This window comes from Lepeophtheirus salmonis, chromosome 11 (assembly GCF_016086655.4).
Source record: "Lepeophtheirus salmonis chromosome 11, UVic_Lsal_1.4, whole genome shotgun sequence".
In the NCBI taxonomy this organism is placed as follows: Eukaryota; Metazoa; Arthropoda; class Copepoda; order Siphonostomatoida; family Caligidae; genus Lepeophtheirus; species Lepeophtheirus salmonis.
This window is the reverse complement of record NC_052141.2, coordinates 16443117-16458757: the sequence shown is the minus strand read 5'-3', so window position 1 is coordinate 16458757 and position 15641 is coordinate 16443117. Positions and strand designations below refer to the sequence as shown.

Sequence of the window (15641 nt, the reverse complement as noted above, 5' to 3'; positions counted from 1 at the left end):
TGAGCTATCAAACATTATACTCTGTTCAAGGAGTCTTTCATGGGATGGAGAAGAGCCTGATAGATCCTAAAGCTGGTTTTAACCCTTCGCTGGCACTGAAGGAAGCCCCATAGAAGAAGCCCAAACTTCTTAATTCCCTCAGACCCTTAGCTCCATTCTCCGTGGAGAGATCCGTCTTAAAAAAAGAGTTCCATTTGTTTTTTTGATATGCCCCCATCAAAGGCCGAAGACTTAGCCTGTTGGCTCTCTGAATTTTGGCGATAGTCTCATAAATAAAAAATTTCCCTCCAGCATTCGTAATTCAGTATAAGCTCCGACTGGCTCCAAGGCATCATGACTTTGTTATGATTGTGGGATAATGAAGCCCAGGGAGAGAAAACATCTTCCTAAAGGAGTTTGATTGAATCTTGAGGACAAAAATAGTGGATGGGACAGTGTCCAGTCTCTTCCCCAACACTGGACAAGCCTTCTTCTTGATAAATGACTATTTCCTTCTCTGTAATTGTTTAATCAAAAGTATATGAATAATAAATTAAGTAAAATCGCAGTACAGTACTTGACTCATTTACGCGGGAACAGGAAATGATTCAACAAAATACTTGAAATATTAATACTTCTAGCGGACAAAAAAAGGAAATTCAAACCAAGATATTTTTTTTTAGCTAAAAATGACGTTAGCCTTCGATGCACTACTTGGTTTAATGCTGAACACTGATCCATTAATTCTTAAAAAATGCGCCTAGTAGAGGAGGAATTTGATTTATCTGAAGAGGTGGTCATTAATTCAACTTTTTATAATTTCCCTTTACTTTCTAATTAATAGGTTTTCATTGGTTAAATGGTCAAAATACAAAAAGTATTCAAAGAATCTAAAGAAAATAAATTCAATATTTATTTGGATGGTTTCGACTAGTGGCTAAAAAAAAAAGAAGCCCAATATTGTCCACTCATGATAAAATCTAATAAAACATTATGATAAGATCTAATGAAATAAAATGTTAAAATGAAATGATATAATGTGGTGTGGAATTAAAGTAGATGTAGATTATTTTTTTAAAGCCTCTTAATACCACAAAGTGAAGACGTTCTTCTCACCTCTTCGGAGAGGCTATTCCATATCCGTATAGTTCGATTAAAAAAGCTATGTTGGAGGTAATTAGTATTTGCTGATGGATGAACTAAGTAAAAATCGGAAGAGAACCTAGTGTTGTACACCTTCCTACATACTTAGGGCCTGATAGTACAACGAGTCAGTCCATTAATAACTTTAAACATCATAACCAGAAACTGAAGTTTCCTCCTCTTTTCAAGTGACAACAGCCCAACGGGATGTAAACCAACCTCCAAGGATAAATCGCCGCATACCATCTTAATAAAGCGTTTCTGTACATTTTCAAGAGCTCTGATTTCCTTTCTATACATTTGATTCCACGACAGAGAAGTGTGGTTTAAAATAGGCACAACATATATAAATATACTTAGAGAATCATTATGATACAATAGAGAATTTTATATTTGTAAATATAGTTATTTTTATTCATATTTATGTTTGTTAGTTATTTTATTTTTGGGGTGTTTCGATTAAACAACGTTAGAGATGACAATTATGTATCTACAATTGAAGTGAATTGTAAGAAATTATATACGATTACCTGTATTAGTTTCCTATTTCACAAAAAAAGTATACATACAATTGAATATTCTTGTGCAACATTCCTGTTTTCAGATTTTGGAGGTGTTCCATTTTTAGCCCAAGGTCTCTGAGGAAGTGAACCCCTACAATGACCCATTATTTTGGAATAATTTGTTTCAAATTTGCTTCATAATAATATGTCAAAATAAAATATTTAAGACTAGAATAAATTATATACGTTTTTTACTTATTCAAACGTATTAAATACTACGTAGTAGCTACAATAAATAAATGAGTGACGTCATAGAGAAGCGATATCTTGCGAAATATGATGACAAAAATAAACCATGCGTTTTGCTCAGGCTAACGGTTCTCGATGCGCTACTTGGTTTAATGCTTTAGTCATGACGAATTAAGTGAGATGAAAAAATCGACAGTTGACAACAAAATACAGATTGTATTTTTTTGTTAGCGAGGTAATGTTCTATGCAGCCTAAAAGATTTAGTAATAAATTGATCGTACAGTTGTTTCACAAATATAGGAAACATTTATTTCGTGTCATTATTTGATTTTATAATGTCCATCTTTTTATTACAATATTAAATATTATATTTTATTATTCTCTTAAGTTCATATTGAGTTCACTAAAAAATAGACATTAACATATGGTGGACTGGTAAACTAGGCTAAGGTTTTGTCTTACAGTTATTGTACAGTTGTTTAGACAATAACTATTATATTTGTTCAAAATATGAGGCCACATTCAATAAATTTAGGACTTGAAACGATATTCAGATATTCCAATAAAACTCCTCAGTATTTAAGAGCTCAATTAAACTGTTTAAAAAACAGTTTAATCACTTATTACTATTTGTATTAATGTAATAGCAGAATTTAAAAAAAAGAGGGACATTATCTTTAAGAGTCTAAAATCATCTTTAACTTGTTTTCCAAAATCAAAAGATACCCAAAAGTAATAAAGAAATCAGGGGTGAACTTGAAGTATCCTAATTTTATGAATTCCTATATCCATAAGAAGACGTATATCACGAGCTCAACCTTATAAATGGATTTAGCATCAATGGGATTGAGAATGGTGATCTCCACCACGAAGGACACTAAAGAGCTCTAAATAATTAAATATCTTTACTAGGGTAGGAGACGAGGAACATAACTTATTTAAGAAGGAATATAATCAAATGTTTCAATGAATTAGCTGTGGATAAAAGATCACCTTTTTGTTCCTCAGTGGGTCTTTCAGTAGATTATTCTGACTTTTTATGAATTTTCTTAGTTCTTGTATAAGTATACGATGATTGCGTAGAAGATTTGGTGAATTATATAACTAAAAATAGAATTTCAATACTTGCCTCTTCAAATAAATAAAATTATAGATTAATAATAATAAATATATTTACTTCATAATACTCATAAATTAAATTATTTAATTAACAAAATATGAATAAAATGTATTTCTATATATTCTTTTCCATTTTGAAAAGCAAGTTCCTGTTTCTCTCATAGCGACTAGATTTTCATTTTTTTTCTTATAAATATACATAAATAAACATTAATATTTAAACTTATTGTTTCATATAAGAACTTTCAAAAATTTCTATCATAGAGGTCAGATAAAAAAAAAATAAAAAAATTAGCATATTTCATACAAGCAGTGTATTCTAGTGAAGAAGTTAAGTGTCATTGATTTAAAATTTTAAAAAATGAAGTACATTAATAATAACAAAAACATCATTTATGAAACACATCTATAATTTTTCCTATATCAAAATAATTGAAACCAAAATAAATACAGCAATCAAAAGTCCAGGTTAGAAATTCGAAGACTTTTAAGAATTGACTTAGGTAGTTGCTTATATTGGAGTGATATAATATATTTTCTTTTGCTCCTGGGATTCAGGACATGTCATGAGCATTCAGGATTTTCAAAGATGTATGTATATCTAGCAACAGAGGCAATAAAAATTCGTTAGGGTATATTAGCTCATAGGATGTAAGCTTTCCTGTAATTAAAGCCTTAGGTTTAATAAAGCAAAATCCATGCCCTTATACTTCTGTTGAGATGCTTCTTTCTTTAAGATAATCAAAAGAGTATAGAAAGCCTTGACCATGGAGGTTTAGCCTTTTGGTCAGGAATGGTTAAAATGTTTTTTTCAACGGATCCTTCCTCTAATGTCTTTGGAGTGATGAGATTCCTAAATAAGACAAGCAAAATTGTGGGAGGTAAGGAAAGATCTTCTTGGTCGTAAAATATCCGAACCCACACGAAAGAGCCTCTCCAGGCTTGCAGATGAGGATATGGATGAGGATTGTAGTGGCTGGGCTCAGTGATATCATCCTCCTCGCTAGAACCTGCGACTTTCCGAGCTTTTGGGAGTAACTACATTTTCTGACATTTGTCTTTCAAATCCTTCAGAAGTTGATTTTTGACATTATCAGCGCAGACAAGATTATCCTTGTAAACGTATTTGACGGTGTACATTTTGTGGGGTAAGAATGACTGTGACCATGAGAAGATTCAAGTGTATGAACAAGTAGACAAACTTTTTCTCAACCCCTTGGTGCGACTATTGAGCTGATCCAAAAGGTCAGCCATAATCTTTTTACTGTAAACCATCATTTTGTCCGATTTGAGACAAACTAACTGGCTTTTCGATGTAGCCCATGTGGGCCTTGTTCTGGTTCAAGTAGTCATTTTATCTTTGAAAAAAAAGTTGATTTTAGCTCCAAAGACGGAAAAATTATAAAGGTACATGAAATTTTTTGGACATTCTTCTTTACATTATATGGCTTGAATAATGATGATTCTGAAAAGGGTTTAGTTCCAAACTCTTTTCCATTATATCAAGCAGTCCCATTATAATATCAGGTGATTTTAATGTCAACCTTAAAGGCAATAGGGATTCAACTACACATACACAAAGTTCCCTTCCTGGAGCTTCTAAAGCTCTTGACTCTATTCTTGTATAAATACTATAACTGACTAATATAAGCCTACATTATTATATGCCCTAAGTTTATTCATGGAACATCCTATTAAATCATTGGAAGCAAGAGTTGATGTTATTATAAATACACAGGAGCGCAACTTTGTTAAAATAATGAAGATAATTATTATAATTGAATAATGATTCAAAAGTAACTTTGAAATACATGCAGTTTATTTTACCAAGTGTATCTAGAAATTTCCTTTTAAATAATTATGTAAAGGATTCATTGGTATCAAGGCGAAAATAAATACAACGTTAGACCATCATGTAAATGGGCTTGCTAGAATCTTCAATTTGATGTACCGTAGTACAAACTGATGGGCAAGTGAGACAGATTTTGACGACGTCACTGGGAATAACAACGCTACTATATTAACAACATATAATACTAGAAATGATATGATTAATAGTAATAGACAATAGTTTATACTCTTTGACGTCACTATTAAAAAACGTGGGGGAAGTCAAACATCAGTGAGAAAGGCGTTATGTTATAATCTTGTATTCATATTAACCCTGATTGTTATAATGTATTTGTTACGTATATTTAAAAAAAAACACACACACTCAAATACGAAAAAAAACAAAAAAAAAAACAAAAAAACACTTGTACGTTGGAGCACTCGTATCTAAGGGTATTGCTGTAAATAGAATTGACCATATCCGAGCTGAACATTTGTTTATCCTCTAAAATGTCATGTTTTAGAAAGATATAGAAATTATACAGTAGATTTTTCGACTCCGAAGCCAACAATACATATAAAAAGACTACAAAATGTGGAGCTTACTAGTATTTGTTATAGCCTTTAGTTTTTTAAATATTGTATCTTCATTTTCTACAGGTTTAATAATTATTTTGTTCCTTTATATATATTAACATGACTCCTTTTTATATATTGATAGTCTGGTATGAATCATGTGGTTCATCCCCTTTAAAGAATCTTAAGGGATGTACTCCAAAGTCGAATAGGATAATAAACGGTGTAGCGGTAGAGGAAGGGGAAATACCTTGGCAAGTATCCGTTATTAATGAATATGAAAGACTTCAGATGGTTACTGATTGTGGAGGATCGATCATCGGTACCAAACATGTTTTAACTGCAGCTCATTGTTTTGAAGGACTTGTTGTGAATGGAATTAGACATTTTCCGAAATTTGAACTGATTTATGTACGTAAATATAAGTATATTTCATTCTAGTGACATTTTTTTTCTGTTTAATAGTCCAACTACAAACCTATTGTATTTATATAAGCATATTAGTGGTAGAACCCTGCATTGCCCCTAGTAATTAAGCACTGGTCAAAAGACAAAACTGTTTTTATAAAATAGAAGAAATCCTTAGTTTTACTCTCTATTTTTCAAAAGCACACTCAGACCTCACTACTTACTACAATCATACATATGTACTTAGATAATTCCTTAAGGTGGGATCCGTGTAAAGAAAAAAACTAAGTATAGCGATTATAGAAGGAAAAACAGATGATTCGTCTGCTCTTTTTCTTTTGTGTTCATTACACAGGTAAACACAGAATTTTCATCAGAAATCATTTTAAGTTGTAGTTTACAGCATTTTTGACGTTGACTCCAAATATGTTTTTATATTTTTCTTCTAGTACGTACAGTTTTTAATATGAAGCTAATTTTGTTTTTTATTAAATATATCATCATTCTGTATAATATTATAAAATGAATGATCCCATTGCTCATAAGTACCTGGATAAAAGTATTGTCTAGTCCGACTCTTTTGTGGATCTCCAAAAATCTTTCTACTACCTCCCACATTAAACTTGGTTTAACAAATATTTTTTTGTGAAAACAATGGTTAAAGTTAATTCTGAAAGGTTCTTTTACCTTTTGAGAAATTTTTCGAAGGTAAGTGCAGCCAAATCGAAGAAAAGAATATTTGTTGGTCCACAATTAAGGGAGGTTTTTAATGAAACTCAATTTCAAAAAGTCTTACGTCCCCTGAAATTGAAGGGTTGGCTGGCTTTCAAATGGATAAGTGATCATTTCCATGAAAACAACAAGTAGCCTGCTTATAACAATGGGGTCAAGAACTTGCTTGATTATTATAAAGTACTTGATTACTGAATGTCGTTGAAAATCCACTTCCTACATTCCTCATTGAGATTTATTCACCGAAAACCTTGGTTTAAGTGAGTGAAGAACAAGGATAGGTATTTTACCAAGATATTTCCCACAATGGAAAATCGCAACCTAAGATTTTGGAAAAAAAGCATGATGGCAGACCATTGTAGGATGCTTTAGCCTCACAAAATCCAGCCAAAATATACGAAAGAAAGACACATCCACAAAGCTTCTAGAATATCGTCTTCATTGTTGTTTTTTGTTCCAAAAATTAGACTTCTAGCATAAAGTTAGATCTATAAATAAAAAAAACACGCCTTTGATATTTCATTAAATACGACCACTTTATTATTTCTCATATCAAAATATATTTATTATATACAGCATAAAACACTTTATCCCGTGGACTCGGTGCCTTGTTATCATATATATATACAGACGGACTTTCATATAATCATAAAAAACAACTGTTCTTAAGTTTGATCTAAAAATGAGCGGGATTCCATTCTTGATTTTTTGAGCCGTAGAAATATTTTTCAAATTGTTACAACCTGCCCTTTTTGCAGGTTTTCGCAGGAGGAAAAACAGATTCTGAATCAGGACAAAAATATAATATAAAGAAAGTTGTAGTACATGAACGCTTTAGAAGAACTACAGCTGGTGTTGTCAATGATATAGCAGTCATAACAATGAAGACAGAATTTGAATTTGGCTCAAACATCCAACCCATTTGTTTACCGTTCATGAAATCTTCAGTTCCCGATTCAGGATCTACTGTTATAGGTAAGGATTTATTACTTATTTACCTGAATATACATAGTTGAAAATTAAACCATCTTTAATAGCTAGTGGATGGGGTAACACGAAACCTAAGACTCCTTCATGTTCTCCTAATCTTTTGAGAGCCGACTTGCAAATCTTCGATTTTGAGAATTCTCTATGCAAAAACTTTATTCATAATTTTTCCCCAAAATACTCAGTGTTGTGCGTTCATAGTATCTTATCTTGTACTTGCGATGGTGATTCAGGGGGTCCACTAACAATGGAAGTGGACGGAGTATGTACATTAGTAGGAATTACTTCTCAGGGCTTTCAATGCGGAATTGAGGGCTATGGTTCGTTGCATATGAACGTTTCATACTATTTGGATTGGATCATTGATAATATATCAGTAAGTTAATGACACTCATTTTTTTTTTTTTTTAAGCATAAAATGTCTTTGATTTTTTATACAGGAACATTGCTCAACGCCATAAAACAAATGAAGCTTGTTGACCATGTCTTGTGGAAGATATTGTTGCTTTATATATTTTCGTTTATTTTGAATAATGTACGTATTATGTGACTGCAGTTTCTAAATAAAACTTTTGAAGAGTTTAAGCTTAATTATTATAGTTTTAGATGGTAAATATATTTGCAATGTACAAAAAGGGAAATAAAAGTTTGCAAAATCGCTTCTTAAGTGTAATGAATATATTCATAAAGCGTACTACAAATTGAACAGTATATTTTCTTAGACTGAGGATTTTTGAATATGGACAAATATCATTAATATCCAAAATAACAAAACTAAGATTGTCCAAACAACAGACTGATATTTCTTAATTCGTTTTAAAATATAGCCAGCAATAAACTATGAGTTTGTTTTTCAGACAAGACCATTTTTTCTTGAAGCTGAGGAGTTAGTTGAAGTTGATCTATTATTACAATACACTGCACTATTTATTATAATTAACCAATACATATTAATTACCATTATGAAAAATATATTGCAATTAATATGCATTGACTAATTATGATAAATAATTAAATTAAGCCATAAAAGTAGTAATTAAATTGTCTTCAAGACCTTTAAAATAAACCTTATGACAGCTGACAATTTTAAACCAAAAAAGAGAAGGAAAAAACATGCTTTTCTTCTGAGGAGTGTCCACTTTTTCCCTCGAGCCCTTTAGAATGATTTAATAGAGGGTACGAGACTTTAACTCTCTTTTTCCAATAAACCGTACAACAAGTTTAAATGTTATATTTTCCTTTCATATTGGTACTAATACACCATTATCAAAGTTTTGTTTTACACAGTTTCCATAATCAAATCGGATAGGTGGTGACATCCCCCATTGTTTGTTAACTCAACATCATCATTTTGATACCAAGTGTAGCTTTCATTTTTATGTTTCTCTTTAAATTACTTTTCATTACCAGGTTTTGGAAGGATAGTATTTTTCCACAAGTAGATGTCAAATTTAATTTGCAACATGTTTATTTTGCAGTGGTGTTTAATTGAATTAAAAATTGAGTGTTGAGGGATATCGCATAGGTCTTAAAAGTGTTGGTGTTTTTGTTTTTGTTTTAGGAATAAATTCAGTTTCAAATATCCGATTTGAAAAAACTGTATTAATTTAGAATTTTTGTAAATAACCAAATCAGATGTCTCTAATTTTAGCTCTGTAGCATTATTTTTTGTGGAGTTATTTGTGCCAAATAATTTTGCAAATTTTAAATGAAATGAAAACAAATTGAAAAAATCCTTCTTCCTCGCTCAGGATGTGAGTCACACGGACGACTTACCTGTAAGATATTTTTATTCTTCTTCCTTATTTTATATTGCAATGGAAGGATCACTTACTACGGATCGACCACCTGAACTTAATCAAACTGAAAAAAAAGACCTATGCAAAAGTTCTCTCTAAAAGAGAGAAAAATGTCAAAGAAGCCGTGGAAAAAATTGATCTGAGCTCAAAATACAGGTCGGAAATGTTTGTCGAGTCCGACAGCATTCGTACATTTAATAACGTAAATATGCAGCAATTAACATTATACAGAGCAGCCCTTCACTTTGGGTTTACGGAAGATGAAATTCCAGGAGCTCAAGCTAGATATGGCTACGGCTACTCCTTTTTTATATATACGAAAGTCCCTATGGACATTCGTTCAAGATTGGAATACTTGAAGAAACATACAGAACTCAAGTGATAGGATCTGAAGAAAACATGGTGCCTATTGACATGAAAATCAAAAACATCGAGAATTTTGAATGGGAAAATAAGAAAAAGTTTAAAGTAACAGCAATAGACACTTTTAAGAGAGTTAAAGGAATGGATAAATTTTTTTTTAATATCTCTGTCTCCTACCCCGAACCTAACCCAGAAGACCTGGAAGCAGAAAGATGTTCAAGAGCTACAAAAACTTATGGAGGACCTCAAATTATATTTTTGAGATAGTGGGTGGTGATCCGTCCAACATTCCTCAAATAATTCCAGTCATTGAGAATCTTTCTAATCTCCGTTTTCCCGGGATACGACAACGATACCAATGGTGTTTCAGATTTGGTCATTCTCGACTTAACTGCAGAGGGAGAAAACTCCAAATAATTGAATACAAGGCAGTTCTTGAAGAAAAACTTAAAAATATTTCTGTAGATAATACTGAGGTCAACATGAACCCCTCCCAAACGAAAAACCAACAAAAGATGATACAGAAATACAGACTGGACATCAAAGCCCTGAAGCTCCTATTACTGACGCGTTGGACGCTGAGCAGCCTGAGGTGTCCAATGAAACAACGGAAAAACCTAAATATAGTGAGCTCTACTTAATCGACTGAGTCAAAAGAATTAATTCGGGTTCAAGAACAAATTATAGTTCGGCCAGAATAAGAGAAAACAAAACCTCATTCAAATATACAGGTGGAAGCATTTGATTACACTTCCAAATATTCAAACTCTATACGTCTGAGAGATGACTGGAAACGGATACTGAGAAATCAAAAACTTGTAGGTCCTGAAGCACACCCCAAGTCCAAAACTACTGACTAAAAAAGTACCAAAAGACTATCCAGTCCATTTGACGATTCAATGGAAAAGAGATCCAAGGAAAATAGTCCCTCGGAAGATACATGACAAAGGGGCCCTCAACATGTTTTGTAAATGCAATGTATATTGTGTAGTATTAGGAGTGAAAGAGATGGGCTTGTTCTTTTATGCGTTCACTTATATATTAAATTGAAGCTTTCTGGAAAAAAAAATGTAAACCAGAATTGTGGACTTTTTCCCTGTCAGAATTCCCAATGAATTAAAATTGAACATGGGCATTAACCGGATAATTTCTCTGAATACCCGAGGGGCTAAAGATAGAAGATCCAGACATGCCCTTATGAATCATTTGATGTCATTGGATCCTGACATCATCTGTCTTCAAGACATTAAATCGGAGAACTCTTCCTCTTGTAATGGTAACTGTCCCATTTGTTTACCTAAAAGGATTTCATGTTTTTTTTACTGGGAATGGTTCGAATAGAGGAGTCCTAACTCTGATTACGAGGAGACTTGAGGATATTTCTTTTATCAAAGGATACTTCAACAAAAGTAATTGGCCCACAATTCAAATAGGCGCCTATGGATTCAAATTTTGGCTTATAAATGTTTGTGGCCCCAGTGAGAATTCCTCTTCTTTCTTTCAGCCTATTATTAATAATCATTGATTGTTGATCTAAACGTTGATCTTTTTAAAATTTCTCCTTGACACCCAAATATAATCATTTTGAGAAACTTAGTTTGCGAATTTAATCTTGTAGATATTGTCCGTGTGTTGAGCCCGTCTTTTCTTGGAGAAGGAGAAGTCAAATGTCAAGAATTAATATAGCTTTGGTCTCTCCTCAATTAGTTCGTTTCTTGAAAACAGCGTCATACAAATCAGAACCTCATTCCGATCATAAGTTAATTATTATGGAACTTGAAAGAAAACGGTAAAATAACTGTTTTAAAATACCAAAAAATGGATCCTGGAAAAGATTAATTTAAAATGAAACTAAAAGGGCACTTGGAGAGAATTTTCAATGATTCATTTTCACCCAATCAAGCAGTGCACATGCTGAGAAGAATGATAAAAGTTACTATAAGGCAATATCTTGAGAAAAATAAAAAGAGAGAGAGAGAGAGAATTCAAAATGAAGTTGAAATGATTATTGAGGAGGGCTCAATTTTTTCTTGAACAGTTATGGGAGACTCCATACTCCATGGAGATATTTGGGGGACTTCCAAAAATGCAGACGATAGGAAGAATTGTTCTCATTCCAAAAAAAGGGGATGGAACAGATTTGCATCACTGTGGCCAATTACAGTTCTCAACGAATCCTATAGTATTCCCTCAGGAGAATGGCTCGTCAAATGGAACCAATTTTGAATAATATTAAAGTATTTAAAGATTAAAAATATTGGAATTACAAAAAAGGTTTTTTTTTTAAATACAGGAAAATATCAAATGTTTCTCGCAATGTTCAGATTGCTATTGACTTTGTATGGAAAAGAGATCAATTTGGTGCCATTTTAGCTGTTGATTTTTTAAGGCTTTTGATTTCATTTCTCATCTGCAAATTCTTAGAGTGGTCAGGGTTTTGCTTCCAAAGCGGTTTTTTAATCCAGTTCGGGCACTACTATATAATGGCACGTCAACAAGTTCTATAGATTGAATTAAAGCTGTAGGCAGGGATTCCCGTCATTTCTTTTTATTGCTACAATTGAGGAGCTTGTAGTAGAGATATCAAAAAAGTATGGCGGGTTTGGAGTATGTTTTGAGGGAGATAAGTCTTTCATTGACTTATGTGCATATGATGTTACCATGACAGTGGAAGCAAATTCAGGGGTTCAATTGATAAAGAGGCTGGAAGTACTATTAAATTTCTTTGGAAAAATTAGGAAGAGGTCCGGTCTGGAGTTGAATTTGAGTAAAACTGCTAACATGCCTATCGTTTCATGGAGTCCTGCTCAAGACCTCAAAGTTGGGAGCTGCAATATAAAAAGGAAGATTGATATATTAGGCATCACAAGGCAGAATAATGGTATCCACGAAGATAACTGTTACCAAATTAAGTCAACAGTAGATCGAGAAATAAACCTCTGGAGGAGGTTAAATATACAAAAAAAGAATTGATCTATACAAAACTCGTGTTATTCCTAGAGTAATTTATAAAGCTAGAGCAAGTCCTTTAGTTGTAGAAAAGGCAATCATGGAGGAAGATGTATGACTTGGTAGACTTTTCTTTAAAAACTACATCAAGGCCATAAAAATACCCAAATCTCATCTGGGCTCCCCCCAGTTATTTGCGGAAGGATAATTGGAAAATCCATATACCAATTATCCTTCCGCAAATATACTGTAAAATTTTTGTAGACATGTCGGGGAATCCCTCACTGGAATAGAGGAGGACAATTACTCAAACCAGAATATATAAAAGGCTTATGATGGGAACCAATCTTACCGATGATGTAACCACGGCACTATCTCAAGTGTAGGGTGCGGCTCAGCAAGTTATCTGGACTAATGATCCTGTCTTTAATGAGGACTCAACAGTAGATATTGTTCGGAAAAATCTTACTAAGAAGTTTTTCTTTAGGAAATCAAAGGACCCATCTATTTTGGAAGAACATGCTATTAGCAACGGAATATTAGCTAGTCATGATATTCACTCCTGAAGAAATTTATAAAATTAAATGTAAAAGGTTTGATGGGTGGAGATGAAGAGTTTCAGAAAGCGATTGTGCTGGTTGGACTTTCACGGAGAAAAAAAGAGCTTCATCCGAAACTAAAGCAATTGACTTTACTCAGCTAAACTCATAAGCTCTTATTGCCAACAGCCTGACGTCATATGAACCGATTGTTGAGGAAGAAGTGAGGGGTATAATTTTGGCCGCATCTGCGATATAGGTGGCCTTATCGCTTAAAATTTCAAACATAGGAACGGATACATGGACCACAGCATCAGAAGTCATCAAGTTTATTCCATCTATGGGATCCAACAAGGGAATAGTTTTTAACAACAGAATAATCAAGAATTTTAGGAAAACCTTGTCATAGCTATCGTAATTGTTTCATTTTAATTTTATTTATTACAATTAATTTGTAGATTTTATTTCATTAGATGAATCTGTTCTCCATGTATATTTATAGTAGATGTGGTTCAACTCCGGGGTACTAAATTTAAACTATAATGTTGTTTTATGTATCTTTACGTAATTGCCCTGATCTTTATTATTATTATACATATTTAAATTATCTTTTTGTTTATTTATATATTAATATGAAGGAACCGAATAATAATATTAAAAAAAGTGTATTTTTCAATATTTTAGAAATTTAAGCAATTCTGATTTTCATAGATTGTACAAATAAAAATTCAAGAGCTAAATTGCAATTAGTTTACGTTAATAAAATATTATTTTTTAGTAATATATATTTTCGACGGTAAATATAATATCTGGATACTCCTTCGATTTGGTACCTTATGAAAAATAAGCATATGATGACGTTATTGATTGGTTGAGTGTGTTACACTGCGTAATTGAAAGAAATGAATGTTTGTAACTTTCCAGAAACCAATGTTTAAAAGCGGATTATTCAGGGAGGAAGTGAGTAATGGAATAGCTGTTGAAGAATTAACTTCAGAAGTGATCAAACTGTATGAAAATACAAATAATTGCAACTGAAGCAAAAAAGAAATATATAAAATATATTAATTGTCATTTTATAAGTTAAATATTGATTACTCTCGATGAGTTGCGCGCATAAACTATTGGTAATATGATTTACAATAAATCATGTTGTTTGTGGGGAAAATACCAGAAAGATTTAGTAAGCTTAAAAATTACTATATTACAATTTTCTCTTCCGAAACAATACAATTTTTAAATCACATAACCTCTACTTTTGACATCAAAAGTGTGTTGATGTTTAAAAATTACAATTTGTAAAGTTATGAGTAATACATTGTCCTTACACGACTAATCTTACACGTATGATAAATGTGATAATCTAGGTTAAGGGGTCATGAAAGTCCATCTATAAAACTAAGTTATTTAAATAATCTGAAGTCGAATTGACGTTTATATTATATTTAAATAATATAGTCAAATTGAGGAATACACCAAAATGGAGTGGTCTATCACCTGCAGAGTGGATATTTAAAAGAAAACTCCGAACTTTCATTCCTGCATATGAATTAAAATATTGAAGAATTTCAGACTCTATAATGTAGATCGTGCAGGGAAAACGTAAGGCAGATTGGAGATAGGAATTCTATGAGTTCTCAGGATTTACCAGTGCTTGAAGTTGGACAACAATCCGAGTGCGAAATCCTATTAAGAGAGAATAGGATTCTAATTGGATTATAGATTCTATTCGTGAAAATTATCGGTCATATAATGTCAAGGTGAAAGTGCACAACTTAACAATCTTAATAATACACTTAGTCTAAAAAAAAGTGAGGCTACTGCTAACATAATATACCGGGCTTGAAGATGAAATTCGTAAAATTAATGTTCCCATTAATTAATTTAGCATTAATGATATAATTAATTCAGTGGGGTAAACAAGATTCTTATATTTGTTGCAAAAATAGAAGCAATTGGAAACATCAGTCAGACTGTATCAATTTTCTATATCCCAATTCATGAGCTTAAAAGAATCCAAATAATGTAATTTTGAAACTTGATAAATCTAATTACCATGAATTAATCATTATGGCAGAAAAGTGAGCCAATAATGCCATTCATGTACTCACGGAGTCGATTTGAAACTCAGAAAATATGCACATTTATCTATGATTTGGAGTTGCAAATTTTAAAATAACTGCAGATTCGAAGTCAGGATCTCTAAATATTTGATCAAAAAACTATTAAAACCATACTCTAGAAATCGAATTTAAATTTCCAAGTCCTTAAAATAGTAAATAAACATAAACCATTTCATTATAACTACAAACATCTCAAACTAAATTATTCTTATTTAATAGGTTCAGTTTTGAATAATATTTTTTGATCCTGGCTCTGAATCTAACCATTTATATTATGCGACACGAAATACATTTGACTCATTGTGGAAATATACTCGGCCCTTTCGACTTTATGAATTGAT

At 32.1% G+C, this 15641-nt stretch overlaps 1 protein-coding gene across 1 annotated transcript; it reads left to right on the top strand.

The window, feature by feature from the left end:
• Nucleotides 1-3787: 3787 nt before the first annotated feature.
• Nucleotides 3788-7912, top strand: LOC121126368 (hypodermin-A-like). Its single transcript, XM_071891788.1, has 4 exons — nt 3788-3875; nt 5546-5811; nt 7299-7515; nt 7578-7912. Exons 1-4 carry the CDS (start codon nt 3788-3790, stop codon nt 7910-7912), a joined length of 906 nt encoding a protein of 301 aa, XP_071747889.1.
• Nucleotides 7913-15641: the final 7729 nt, after the last annotated feature.

Bases quoted from the DNA above. Each gene is read 5' to 3' on its own strand.
- LOC121126368 (XM_071891788.1), top strand. From the start codon at position 3,788: ATGGTTAAAATGTTTTTTTCAACGGATCCTTCCTCTAATGTCTTTGGA. The intron at 5,812-7,298 runs GTACGTAAATAT...CCCTTTTTGCAG, and splicing joins CGAAATTTGAACTGATTTAT to GTTTTCGCAGGAGGAAAAAC. The intron at 7,516-7,577 runs GTAAGGATTTAT...CATCTTTAATAG, and splicing joins TTCAGGATCTACTGTTATAG to CTAGTGGATGGGGTAACACG.